This window comes from Larimichthys crocea, chromosome XVIII, assembly GCF_000972845.2.
Source record: "Larimichthys crocea isolate SSNF chromosome XVIII, L_crocea_2.0, whole genome shotgun sequence".
In the NCBI taxonomy this organism is placed as follows: Eukaryota; Metazoa; Chordata; class Actinopteri; family Sciaenidae; genus Larimichthys; species Larimichthys crocea.
In genome coordinates, this window is record NC_040028.1 from 6,009,688 (window position 1) to 6,023,790 (window position 14,103).

Here is a 14,103-nt window from a genome sequence, read left to right on the forward strand (position 1 = left end):
ACTTTAAATATCCCGTTTTGATTGTGAAATATGACAAAAATATCCAAGGAGATGAACAGGAGTGTGCTGATGATGGTATTGTTGTTGTGGGGATGTAATAGCATTAATCTTTCCTGTCTTTTGTAATTTTCTTCTAGCAGCCCATACTTGGAGCATAATCACTGCTCCTCCTGCTATAGGATAGTTTTCTTTAGTACAGCACTGAGTCATGCCTCCATTAAGTTTTTCTACTTTCTCCAGGTCCATTTTGGTTTATGTTCTGGGGTCATTAACTGTAATTTCTGAGGTAGTGAGGGCCCATTGTATGTCCTTCCTTGCAGCCCTTTGAGACTGTGATGCGAGGATTCACAAATAAATTTGTCTTATGAGTGTCTTAAGACTGTTTTTCATCAAAGATATAAAGATTATACTGTATATTTATTCTTTAAAATATTATATATTCTCTAGTGTTAAAAATTACAATCCATTCTCTTTTCCTGGAAGGGCAAATTAATGAAGCAGCAGCGGTGGGCTTACTTCAGAAGCAAGTGGAACCTTCTTGAGCTGACCATCATCCTACTGACCTGGAGCGCTGTGGCTGTTTTCATCCAGAGGACCCTGCTTGGGAACCGTGATATGACCTATTACCAAAACCACAAAGACCAGTGAGACAATACTACTGTATACGAACTAGGGATGCACCGAAATGCAAATTTTCGTCCGAAACCGAAAAAATATTAAATGGTTGGCCGAATACCGAAACCGAATATGAAATGCTGTTGTAAAATTTTTCACTATTTTTTTACTATTGCATAAATAGCCTAGAATAAATTTGTAGAGATGTTTTTTCAAAGAAAGTAAATGTTTATTTAATATCCTTCAAATATTCCAGTAGAATTTCCAGTCAGTATTATTTCATTTATACTGTTAGAAAGCCATGTTGTTTTAATCACTGTTAATTTGTTCTTGAAAGAAATACTATTTAGTTTTATTATATTTCCAGTGAATTTCCATTTTTCCCACGTTCATGACGCATCATAGTCATTCCGACGGTCACATCGCATGTGTGAGACGCCATAATGTAGAGAGAAGTATATAGCTTCGCTAAAGAGCAGTATGATGTATTTCTTGCCTGTGTTTTTCCTATATCCTGCATTGTGGGTTTATTGTGTGTGAATGAGAAAAGAATCAGTAACCCTGGCCAGATCACCGTGCACGTTGTTTCATTGCATCAATTGCGTCACGCCACTATTCGGCCTTACTATTCGGCCACTTCACCGTAAGCCGAAATGCACTTTTGGGCCATTTTCGGTCGAAACTTTTCGGTGGTCGAATTTTCGGTGCATCCCTAATACGAACCTTATGTTTTATCTTTAGTTTGTAGGGCATGAAAAGGAGTCTATACCCAACCTTCACAAGGGTATGAGATGTGCAGTAGGCTTTATGTTGCAATTAGGCTTTTGTCTTCTAAAGGCATATTCAGGTCCAAATTAAGCAAGGTTGTTAGGTGTGTTTATTTGTGTAGAACGTAACCACTCGGAAACAGAACATAAGGTTTAACCAGCACTTCCTCTCTCAAATCATTGTCCATGCTGCTTGACCTTTGCTGTCAAAAATATAACTTTATTCGCTGATTTTAGTGAAACTGGATCATATTTTATGTAGAATGTATTCTGGTTTTCTGTCCTCTGGTTCTCTGTCTGCTAATGTTCACTTCCATGTGATATACAGAGTTTTCTGATGGACAGACAACTAGCTGACTTGCAAAAGTAGCTAACTGTATCTGCCATTAGCAGGCAACAGAACTGGGGTCAGCAGCCAGACCGGACCAGGTTCGAGTAGAGCCTCTGAAACCAACATTACGTTACTGAGGTGATTTATAGACTTTCTAAGTGGAATGTTTGCGATGTAGCAAACTGCTAGCTGTCGTTGGTCAGCTGTAGAGCCAGCCAGCTCAGCAAGAAAACCACCACAGGAGGCTACTCTGCCAAACTGACCGCCGCTTGTTTCAGAGGTTGTATTTTGTCCATCTTATGAGAAGGTGGATGCTGGCAAATAATACTCTGTTCCACAGGGAAATTTAATGGTTGGCCACGGGCGACATCACTGTACTGTAAACGGTACTATGAATACAAGACTGACCTCCTGCAGAAGGTGTCACTCCATGCTCAGATGAGGAAAAATAATAACATTTTCATTTTTCCATCTGCCCCATTTCAGGCTGCCCTCTCACTCTCCTTTTGAAATCATTATGCAATTTAAAGCATTTCTTCTGTTTTTCTTTACTGTGTACATAGATTTCCTAGTTTTTATGAAACAGCCCGAGCAGACTTATTGCTCCAGTATCTGATCGCCTTCTTGGTCCTGCTCTCCACCATCAAACTGTGGCACCTGCTCAGACTGAACCCCAAGATGAACATGATCACTGCTACACTGCAGCGAGCCTGGAGTGACATATCCAGTTTCCTTGTGGTCATAGTGATCATGCTTGTGGCGTATTCGATTGCAGTGAGTATCCTGCTTTTCAGTTCTTATACATGACATGAAATAATATTTTCATAATATATAAAAAAGTCTTATGATATTTAGTCATTGGGGCTCAAATCATTGTTGTTGAGTTTTTCCCCCTTAAATATAACTTTTATTTTCTTCTCTACATGCACTTAAAAAAAAAGTGAATGAGGTTTAATCCTAAACTTCACTTTAATTTAAAGTTGAATTCAAAATTTTCAGAATAGCGTAAACAGTAAAATTAGTTAAATCTTTCCTCTTGCTATTACAGGATGATATCATTGGGGATACAGACATTTTAAATAAAATGAATATCAATATATTTATTAAAAATGTGTGTTTCTGCTGCAAGTCGATGATGACTGTATGTAATGGGATTACTGTGCAGTGATGGTAATGGTACTGTGGAAGGTTGTCTTTAATATATTCAAGAATTTTAATCTTCTAGTTTATGGTACATGTCTCTATGATTAAAATGGCAATATATGAATGAAGAATGTGAAATGACCTGAACTCATTATCTCTTTAATCAACATTCTAGTCCAACGTGATTTATGGTTGGAAGATTTCCTCATACAAAACTTTAGCGGATGCTCTCGTGACCATCATCAGTTTGCAGATAGGCATCTTTAACTATGACGAGGTATGTGAGATTTTCCAATATTTGCAGATTTTTTGTGAAAAATACTTGATTATGAGATTTTCTGGATTAATTGTAGAGCATACTGTAGAATCTAAAAAACAATGTTATGTGCATATTTAAGGATTTCCCCTCTCCTCTTTTTTTCTGATGTGGTAAGTGTCAGTCAAACTGATACTTGTGTCTCACTGTTTGCCAGGTCTTGAACGGCACTCCCCTGCTCGGTGGATTACTCTTTGGTTCCTGTATTGTGTTCATGACGTTTGTGGTACTCAATCTCCTCATCTCAGTGATCCTTGTGGCATTCAACCAGGAGCAAATATATCACAAGGTAATATTTAGTTACTATTCTTTTATTCTAGGGATAATAGTGAAAAAGCTTATATATAAGCTTAATTCCCAATTTGGTTCAACACATAGAATAAATGGGACAAGAGGCAGATGGCAAAAAAAAATAGACAATTTTATTGAGGTTTGCACATCGTAAAAAATATTCAAACTGAGCTCAAAGTTACATGTCATGCATTAAGAGTGTGCAAGAACCTAGACAGTGACAATAACAGCAAATAAGCTAAAGACACAGATATATCGATCAGGAGACGTAATCAGAGCTAAAAGGAGAGTTGGTGTTCATCATGCATTCATCACGTGGCCAGTATTGGACTTTAGATACACGCTAATGCTGATCCACATCTGTCGGGTGTATAACTAGGCAAGTGACATACAGTCATATTATAGGTACATGGAATTGGTGAAAATGTATTCAGAGTGACAGAACATGGTGCTTGTTTACAACTTGGGTGATCCGATCTCAAGTGGACAATTCTAAATACAAGTGTAATCAAGCACCAAAGAGCATTGTGATGAGATCACTCAAACCACTTATCGAGGTGGTCTGAGATGCATTTCTATTTGTTTCATCAAGACAGAGAGCAGATGTTTGTGAACACACTATTTCAACTGTATTCACCACTGAAAATCAATCCTTTAAAAAAAGTTCCTTATAAAAAACATTGTTTGTTTCTGTTATTCTGTGCCAACATTTTATATTATCAGCTAACACTAGGTAAGTACAGTGTCAGCACCATTTACACTAAATTAATGACAATTGTGTTGTCAATTTTACAAATAAAGTAAATAATAACCAATATAGGCTACTTCTTTGTCACCAATGGAGAGCCCCCAGACTTCCTTTGAAAATTCAGTTGGCTTTCACATATTAAGGCTCATAGAGAGACAGAGGTTTATTTGACTCTATTTAGAGAGGAATTATATTCTAAAATGCATGCACCAGCTTCACAAATTTGCGCGATTGAACTGCCAGATGCCTCATTATGCTGTCTAAACACCAGCTTCTGGCGCAAGGTTCAAGACTGAAATTATAAGCTGTCAAAAACTCTAAGGTTAATCATTATTTTACCTACTGCCTCTTCACGCTTCATGTACAGCTGCTCCTAAGTCACTTATCAATTCTGACACATACAGGAAGCCTCACTTTCACAGAACAATTGATCTGACTCCTTCAGTTTGAAATGTCATTCAATACGCCGTGCGAGGTTGGCTTAATCACTGAAACAGACAAAGTTGAAGCTGTCAGCATGTCCTTGGACTAATTTTATCTTTGGATATTAGTTTCTCGCCTCTTTTTCTACAGTAAAAAAACTCATTGCTGAAATTATACAAGCATCTTTGAGGTTGTTTTTCTAATTAAATACTCAACACTGCACAACAGCTAGCTTGTGTGTCATGTCAAATCATATAATTGTGAGAAATATGCAACCCCAGTTGCCAAGTATTAGCAAAACTACTGAGAATTATTCCGTTTGTTGTAGTAGCACATTACACATTGCCGCTGGTCACGCTCCTATGCATCTCGTCGTAATGCAGATATTATGTGCAGTGAACAGTGAAGCTGCAGTTTTAATTAATGACATCCATGTAGCGGTGCTGTATGGAGCTGCAAAGTACATAACTTTAATTAAATAAAGGGTTACACATCATAGATAAATATACAGTACCAGTCAAAAGTTTGGACACACCTACTCATTTATTCTACATTTTAGATTAACACTGAAAACATCAAATTATGAGACACATTTAGTATATGAGAACATTCAGATACCATCAGTTTACCTTATCTACATCTTACAAGGACACAGAGGTTGGAACCAAAGATTTGAAAATTGACTCATAAAACCAAATTACAGATTTCCACCGGTCTATGTCCATTCCTTGTGATTTTTGGCCCCAGGCAGTTCTCTTCTTCTTGTTGGTCTCCCTCAGTAGTGGTTTATTTGCAGCAATTGTACCATAAAGGCCTGATTTACACAGTATCATCATTACAATTGATGTTATTGCATATGTGTTCGCTACTTGAACTCTTTGAGACATTTACGTTGGCTCTAATCTGAGGTGCTGATAATTGATGATTTCTAGTTATTGAACTTATCCCCTGCAGCAGAGGTATCTCTTGGTTGTCCTTTCCTGCGGCTTGCCTCAGGAAAAGTTTCATCAAGTGTTTCATGGTTTTTCTGACTGCACTTGAAGACACATTCAAAGTTCCTGGAATTTTTTTGGACTGACCATCATGGCTTAAAGTAATGACTGATTGGTTTCTCTTTACTTAGCTGTTGCCATAATATGCATTACTACAGTAGTCAAATTTGATTATTCAGTGCATGCCAACACTACCTCTGGTCTCTACTAACACAACTGATCGTCACAAACACATTAAGAAGGCAAGAAATTCCACTACGGTAATTAACTTTTGAGAGGGCAAACATGTTAATTGAAAATCATTCCAGATGACAACCTCATGAAGCGGACTGAGAGAATGACAAGCTGGCTAATCTATAATATAAAACATATGTTCAAAGTAATAAGTAAGAATGTAATAAAAAGAAAAGAAAAAAAAAAACATTTAATGACAAGGTGTGGAATTTCTAATGTGGGAAAGCACAGACCAGACCAGAGGGAGATAGACAATCCTCCACAGAGCTGCATCTATGCTTGTATGTCACAGCCTCTGTATTTGGTACATTTACAAGACATACAAGGCAGACACCCAGACACCAAAAGAGTTTGAAAGAAAATGCAGCAACATCTTTTAATTTCACATTTACATAGCATCACAAATAACAAAATATTAGTTTGCCTGAACATGTAGTTATCAGACAAGTAAACTTTTTGGCTACGTTCATCATTTCCATGGGCACAATGATTAAACAAGGCTGCACATTGCTTTTTGCAAAAAGAAATTTCTTATCTAATATAATACTATTTATACAAGATGTTAAGGGAAAGTGAGGTAGCACCGGTTATTTTACTTGAAAATGTGTAGAAACCATGATTATGAAATAGAAGTGTGTCTGACTGGGAAAGGAAAAATGTCAAGGTCAAAAGGTGTTACTAATATCATGATGTTAGTTTGGTAGCACTAGCTTCTTCTTATCTTACCTTCTTTAACAGTTTCAGTAAATTTTGCCTGGACAAATTCTGATTTTTCTATCAGATGGGTGCATACTCAATGTTTGTTGCAAAAGTCATGATACACCTGTAAAAATGTCACTGTAGTAGAGGAAATACAAACTCCCATTTTAATATTGAGGTGTATTTCACACGCCCTCAAATACAACAAATTGAGATCACGGATCAAACCCTAACACGATATGTCTTTCGCAGTGAGCAGTGCTAGCATTTCTTCAGTGTTTCTTTGTTATTTGTGCTCTCCCACTCAGCCCTCAGACGAGGAGGAGATTGTCGACTTGATGCTGATGAAAATCTGCAATCTTTTCGGGATCAAGTATAAAAACACAAAAGACACCCCGGGGGCGGATGTGAAGGGAGATAGTGACCTGACCCTCAATAATGGCAAAAACATCATTAACAGTTCCTCAGCTGGTGTAGACATTTTTTCCACTGACAGCTCAGTAAACCTCTAGAAACATACCATTAAATTTATGTAAGTTTGTGTGTTGAATATTTTGCATGCGCCCATATCTACAGGCTCATTTATTCATGTTTGTTATTCCCTTCGTGTTCCCTACTGGAAAGCCAGAGTATGCTCATCTTCCTTACGGATGTAAGGATGTACGGATGTTATGATAAATTATCCTGTACGTTGCTGGCATGAATGTGTGTTGAAATGTTTATTTTGAAAATATATTCATTCATATTTATGTTTTGTTCCAATTGGCCTTACTCAGGATGCACAAAGAATACTTAGACACTAAGTATATTAGAGGCAATAAATAATTAGAATTTAGATTCTTACATGTGCAAAATGGCCATGAATTAATAGAGAGTAGGAAATATAAATCTGAAAGACTGACGGATTGATTTGGCAACATCCCTGATTATTAAAGTGACAGCATGTGAGGTTAAATACAGCAAACAGTCTTTGAGCAGCTAGATTGTCAAAACTTTAAAACCCATGATATCTCATATTTATATTTTGCTAATCACGTTTTATCTGTTACGGAAATATAAACAAAGAAGAGATAGCTTTGCTAGGTGTGAAATGTATTGTAGGTGTAAATGAAAAGGTCTGTCTGAGAAAGTATACACTATGTTTGATGTATTAGGTAGTGTTTAGACTGCCACTTAATAAATGGCTCACAGACATTGTGACAGGTGAAAGCATTTGAATGTTGAGTCCGTTTTTTTTTTCAGGGTATCTCATTAAAGCATGTTGTATATGAAAGAAAAAGAACATAAAATCTTCTTCCAGTTGGCAAATGCTGGATCAACCACTTGGGTCACCACAACAAGACAGTATCAGTAAAGTACCGGGATCAAGAGCTTTAATTAAATTTTTCGTGGCATATATCTGGGAACTACTTAAGCCACTATAATTGTAGACCAGCACTATGGGTGATCCAGTGCATACACTTAAGACCCCATTGGCCACTTAACATGGCATCCTGATCCGTCTATTTACGACCTTGTCAACAGGAAAAAATCAGTAGTTTTGTAAGTACTGATATATAGTGTATCACCACAACATTACAACCATGCTGCAGCACACAATGAGATAAGTGTTAAAATTACATAATTTGTGGCCGTGTGCAGATCATACTGACCGACCCCATAATGTTAGTCCTCCTCCACAAAACATTATATATCCCATGATCTAGGAGACGAAGGGCTGAGCGTGTCATAGGCACTTGATAGCTAATTGAATCTGCACTCTCCATAACTAAAAATAACTTTCCTCTTGACATGAGTGAGCATAGGACGTACTAGAAATGAAAGTTCACTCATCCAAACTGGATGTGGCAGTAGTAGCTTTGCTGCTCTTTCATATCATTTGTGGGGGCACAGCAGAGGCAGTAAATCTGTGACAGCACTGATACCATCTAGCCGGTATCAGGAAGACTTTGCAAGCACTTCTGAGTTACTGCTTCCAGGCTAAAAGAAATCTGCTCCAGTTTGTAAGTCTGAGTTTTAATAATGCCAAAGGTAGGACTGTAAATAATTCTTCCTTTGTTGTACAACCATTTCACATCCATACACATTCATTCATTTACATTCATACCATAGACAACAATTCTGTAATGAGCCACCCTTCGCCCACTCGATCAGTCAGCTAATCCCCAAGCTGTACCTAGCAAACCAGCAACTGCAAAAGCCACTTCAACTTGCTAGTGGTGTAGTTGTTGATTGCCACCATCTCACCTCACCGACCTGTTCAAAATGTGAAGGTTTAGTTTAGTAGAGCTTCAACATGGTGGACCCTGTGGAAGAGGACCTGCAGCATCTGTACTGTAGGTATCGTGAGGGCCACTTCCAGCTGGGTTGTGGTAAAAGGTGGGGTTCACCCAGATAAGTTGTCAGTCGTGTTCATTAGATGCTGAAAAGTCACTGGTGCATTCCTCAATCCAAACCCCATTGGCTGTGCATCACCCACATCAGTGTGATGCTCTACCAACTTTTTACAAGTTGGAACATCTATGAATAACTTGACAAATAAAAGATGCAAAACAACTAGAGCATTTCAGAGTGATTTCTTTGTCTCCTTTTCCTCCTCTGAAGATGTGAGGGATGATTTTAAAGAAAAGATTTCAAAGTCATTAGCCTTCTGGATGATTGAAGCATGGAAACCATTTAAAAAGGGATATGTATGTGTTTTGATTGTTTGTTTATTGGATTAGGGTCTGTGGCAGAAATGAGAAAATGAAATTTGTGTTCTCCTTGCTGTGTTTATAGGTACAAAACCAAATCTGTTCCAGAGTTTTAGTAGTAGTAAAAAAGTTTTTTTAAAAAGTAGTATTAGCTGTTGTTGTGGATTGTTTTCTTTTCCCATCCACTGTAATAACTGAGAATATCTTAATGTTTTGTTTCCTTATGATTCCCCTTTCAACCTCCAGTTTTATTATGTAATTATTATCTATTACCTTTCTACTTTTCTTATTTAATTCTCTTCTATTTCACTGAAGATTACCATTTGGAAAAAAAAAAAAAAAAGTTCAAAAACATTTTAGTTATTCGCACTTGTCCCCTTTCCACCATAAGGTTTTCATAATTTAGCCAGTTAATTTATGGTGGAATGTATGCTGCATACACTCCACCATACATCGGACTTATTTATCTTTCTTGTCAAACACTAGCATTACTAGATTAGTGGTCAAATTTCAAGATACCTCTTTATACGTTGGCTTGTGTTGTCAACAGCAAAAAAATTCAACTATTCCTTAGTCATTTGACAAGTAAACAAAACAGTAAGTTTTGCACCCCTGTGAGGAAAGGTGGAGTTCAAAGGTGCTCAGTGATACAAAAACACAAACCAGACAGCTTATTGAACAAGATGCAAATGTGGCAGGTTGAGGTCTTGCAGTGGGAGAATCCAGAAGGTAGCATGCAGATTGGTGGTGAGGGGTAGTAGTGGCAAAGCTCCAGAAGGTAGGTGCAGAGATCAAACAGAGCTGGATTGAGCAGGGTTCCTCGAGCACAGGGAAATCAGGGTTAAATCGATCATCACAAAAACAAGTTTTCAAAAGTCAGAAAGTTGCCTGTAGCATTGTTACCACAAGGGAGACTGATCAATGTGTCTGAGCGCTTTTGTGCTGCATGGGTTGATTAGATGACGAGGAGCAGGTGGTGAGTTTATCAGGCAGGTGAATGTGAAAACTGGCGCCCAAGGCCAGCAACACACACACACACACACACACACACACACACACCAGAGACAGACAGACAGATACACAGGAAAAAGGGGAAAATGACAGGGAACACTAAGGGAGAAGGCAGAAGCCTCAACTATGACACAAAGTACTTCATTGTACAAGAGGCAATGTGGTACAGCAGAGCAACCTTGTTGGTGTTTTTACATTTCATATCCATGATTACAGAATTAAAACATTCCAGTACCACTGATTTGGCCTACACTAACAAACCCTGCATAACCAGCTGCATTATCACTTGGCAAAATTCAATATGCACACAATGAAGCTGGCATGAAACCACACAACACAAGGGTCTGTGTAGCAGGTAAAATGCCTGCTCCATCACACACAACATGTTGAGTCTTCGTCTCGTGTTTTTAGGCTGTTGTTCAGAAAAACATGTATAAATATTTATTCATAAAACCTTAATCTGATGTGGAAATTATGTTTATCTCTAAGCAAAGTCTAGACTTGACATGAGTACTTTCTGTGCTGGTTATGAAGGAATATTGAATTGGCTTTGTCACAACTTCAGCCTGGTTTTAGTTGTTCATTTGTCTGTCTCCTGTTTTGCCACTCTAAAGGCTAAAATACACTGCATGCAGAACGCCACAGTGACAGAGCTGATACGTTTCAATTTTAGTCAATGTGTCAGCTCACACAGTCAAACGACTGCGGCGTCTGGCAGCCCTCCGCAACACATACGCAGAGCTTCTATTTTTCAAGAGACTACAGCCAGCAATTTCGCATGATTATGTGTGAATTTGCGAGATCTCGTACATTCTCGCGGCGCTCGGTACCCGGCGGAGATGCACCTGAGCGCATCACAAACGGATTATGTGTGAGTTTGCAGATGGCGGAGTACGCAGCTGTTCCGGAGTGCAGCCGTTCCGCATGCTGTGTATTTTAGGGGTCGCACTCAGATTCTGCCACTCCCTCCTGCTCTGCATTACTTGCTGACTTTCTTCACCTGGCCTGCCCCACCCCCACACTCACCTGCTCCTCATCAGCTGACCTCTTGACCTCTGCTGGTGATTAAACTCTGTTTCCTCACCTGAACTGTTTTCTGTGTTGTGCTATTGGGTTCTTGCCTGCCGTTGTGTGACTCCTGACAGGCTTTATAATATATAGCTAAGGATAATTAATCAAAGGTGTGAGGAAGTGATTTATAGATTACAGGTGTATAAATTATAAATGAAATAATTTTAAGGTTCAAGTATAAATCAGATTTTTTTTTAATTGATTTTTTTTTTTTTAAATAAGACCCCTCTTCTTCCTTCTGGTATGAGCTGTCACGCAGGGAAAGAATATTTAAAGCAAACATATCCATAAATATAGATATTGGATCTTAAAATTCCTACGATAGTAACAGTCAGCCTTGAACACCGGTGCATCAATGTGCATAACATATTTTATGAGATATACGATTGACACAAGAAATAAAGAAAATACGCAAAGCACAGAGCACAGGGCAGCCTTTGGGAACACTCACAAAAATCTGTCATAAATCAGCTTTCTGTCCTCTCTCCTGTTATTGATAGTAGTTATTTGAATCAGTGGCGACTCACATATCCAAAATTAGAAACAGATTAAGCTCATATTTGACAATAAAATAATTTCTTACAAACAGGCTAAATTAATTACTATGAAAATAATTCAAGTATTACTTAATTGGGTGTAGCCATCAAAATTACACTAATTATCAGTGTAAATAGCATCTTCCAACAGTTACACATGCATGTGTTTCATAGTGAAACCCAGCTCTGTTCATTCACACCTTGAAACACGTTTGGCTAAAGATGACGAAGAATGTCACGACTTCTCCGTTTGTTCAGGTCCAAGCACTGCAGGGTCCTCTGGGTTGGCCTGTTGAGGCAGTTTTGCTTGAAGGATTGGGGGCGTTTTTAAGAAACAAGTAAAGACTATTGTAGATATGGAGCCTATTCAATGAAATAAAAATAAAAACACTAATTTGTGTACGGTTTGAATTTTAAAACCTACCATTCCTCCCACCACTGATTTGCAGTCGTAGTTAATGAATTGTGCCTTACAGACTGTCAGGCCGGACTCAAAACAGGACTCAGATGCTGAGGTGTCAGTCAGCCGATTTATTTTAAAAACAACAAAACCCTCTCGACAGAGTGATGCTACAACAGGCTAATGAAAAACAGACCTAAACTCAAGGAAAACAAAAAATACTCCAAGGAGGAAAAAAAAAAAAAAACTCTAAACTGGTTTATGAAAAAGTTATCAAAATCACTCACAAGGAGGAAAATCAAAGGCTGCCAAACATTAACTGAAATCTCTCCAAGGGAGGCTGAAAAAACAACTTAAACTAAGCACTATAAAACAGAAGACTAGACTAAGAAAATTACAAAAAAAACAAAAAAAAATCCACTCTTTCGAGGAGGAAACAAAAACACACGGGCAAAAATGCTAAGACTATGCCAAAACTAGGAAAAGGCTTAGGTGAACGATCCGAGGAGGAAACACTTTGGCACAGGACAAAGGGAGACGCAGACAAGATATACACAGGGTAATGGAACAGGTAGAAACAATCAGGGCGGGGAAGACAATCAGAACGGTGACACATGAGGAAGAGCAAGTGACCTGAAACGAGAGGGCAGGTAAATATCAAAATAAAACAGGAAATGACGAAACAGAACAAAAACCCAGCTTGACCTCACCGCGGTATGACACAGACTTTGCAAAAGACGTGGCTGCCCTGAGATTTGATCAACAGCCAACATCAAGTTAGCAAACTCTTCTGGCTTCGGGCTGACCTTGAAATACGTGAGAAACATGAAAGTGTTGGCAGGTCAGGTTAGCTATTTTTCTAAACACAGGCATACATCAGCTCTGTATATCAAGGAGAGGAGCCAGTGTCCCTGTAGGCTATGGGTCGGCAACCCGCGGCTCTCTCTGCAGTCCTTCATTAAATGTAATAATAATAAAAAACGTTGCATGCCGTGTCATTTTAAATGTCAAAAGGGTTTTGCAGCTCCCGGTGCTTTCTTTACGGTGAGAAACAGGTCCAGATGGCTCTTTGAGTGGTAAAGGTTGCCGACCCCTGTCCTAGGCAATCTAAGATTTAAACCTATACCTACCATGACCTCAAGACATATGTTTTGGCCTGTGTAACCCCATATGTGCCATGCTAAAATAGAAAATTCCCTCACAACCTTTAGACTTTTTTGCATTATTGATTTACTTTTTAATCAAATTAAATGTGTTTTGTTATGTTTATGTAATTCTGTCTTGTCTAACATTGAGGACCGTTTTGGGAATTACGTCTGATTGTACATCTTGTGAAACCATATTTATTGTTCACCTAAAGCCATACCATACATTAGTTTTAAAAGTGTTCCCTCAGTTGGTCCAGGATGGATGAAGATGGATGAGGTGCCAAGAAAAGGTGCATCTCTTGATTTAAAGCTGAGCAACTTCATCTTAGGCCTAGACAGATTCCTACCCTTGCTGTCAATGAGGTCCTATGGCTTGATGAAGCAGGTCTTTCCTGTTTATTAACCTTTGGGTAGTTTGCTTGAAAAGGCACAATCATGGAAAGGACTGTTGAATAGAAGTGGTGCATAAGGAAAGTTTTCTTGTCCTCAAATAACACCTGTGGAACATAAAACAGTAGTTTCTCCCTGCAGCAATCAGAGCAATGTACATTTAACAAGCATTTTCATGAAATACATGTAAAAAACAACCACTGTTTCCAGTCTCAGTGGGCTTTGCAGGCCCACAACAACAAACAAAAACAGGACAACATCCCCTGACTTAAATCTTCATAGCAGCAAGAAAAAA

The 14,103-nt window shown here is 38.4% G+C and overlaps 1 protein-coding gene across 1 annotated transcript in view; it reads left to right on the forward strand.

The window, feature by feature from the left end:
* The window catches only part of LOC104923144 (polycystic kidney disease protein 1-like 2), a 41,032-nt gene extending 33,269 nt beyond the window's left edge, over positions 1-7,763 (forward strand). The window contains exons 39-43 of the mRNA XM_027291139.1: positions 484-644; positions 2,277-2,487; positions 3,032-3,133; positions 3,330-3,461; positions 6,868-7,763. Of these exons, the coding sequence (XP_027146940.1) occupies positions 484-644; positions 2,277-2,487; positions 3,032-3,133; positions 3,330-3,461; positions 6,868-7,071 (810 nt within the window). The 3' untranslated portion in view covers positions 7,072-7,763. The remainder of the gene's footprint in view (positions 1-483; positions 645-2,276; positions 2,488-3,031; positions 3,134-3,329; positions 3,462-6,867) is intronic.
* Positions 7,764-14,103: the final 6,340 nt, after the last annotated feature.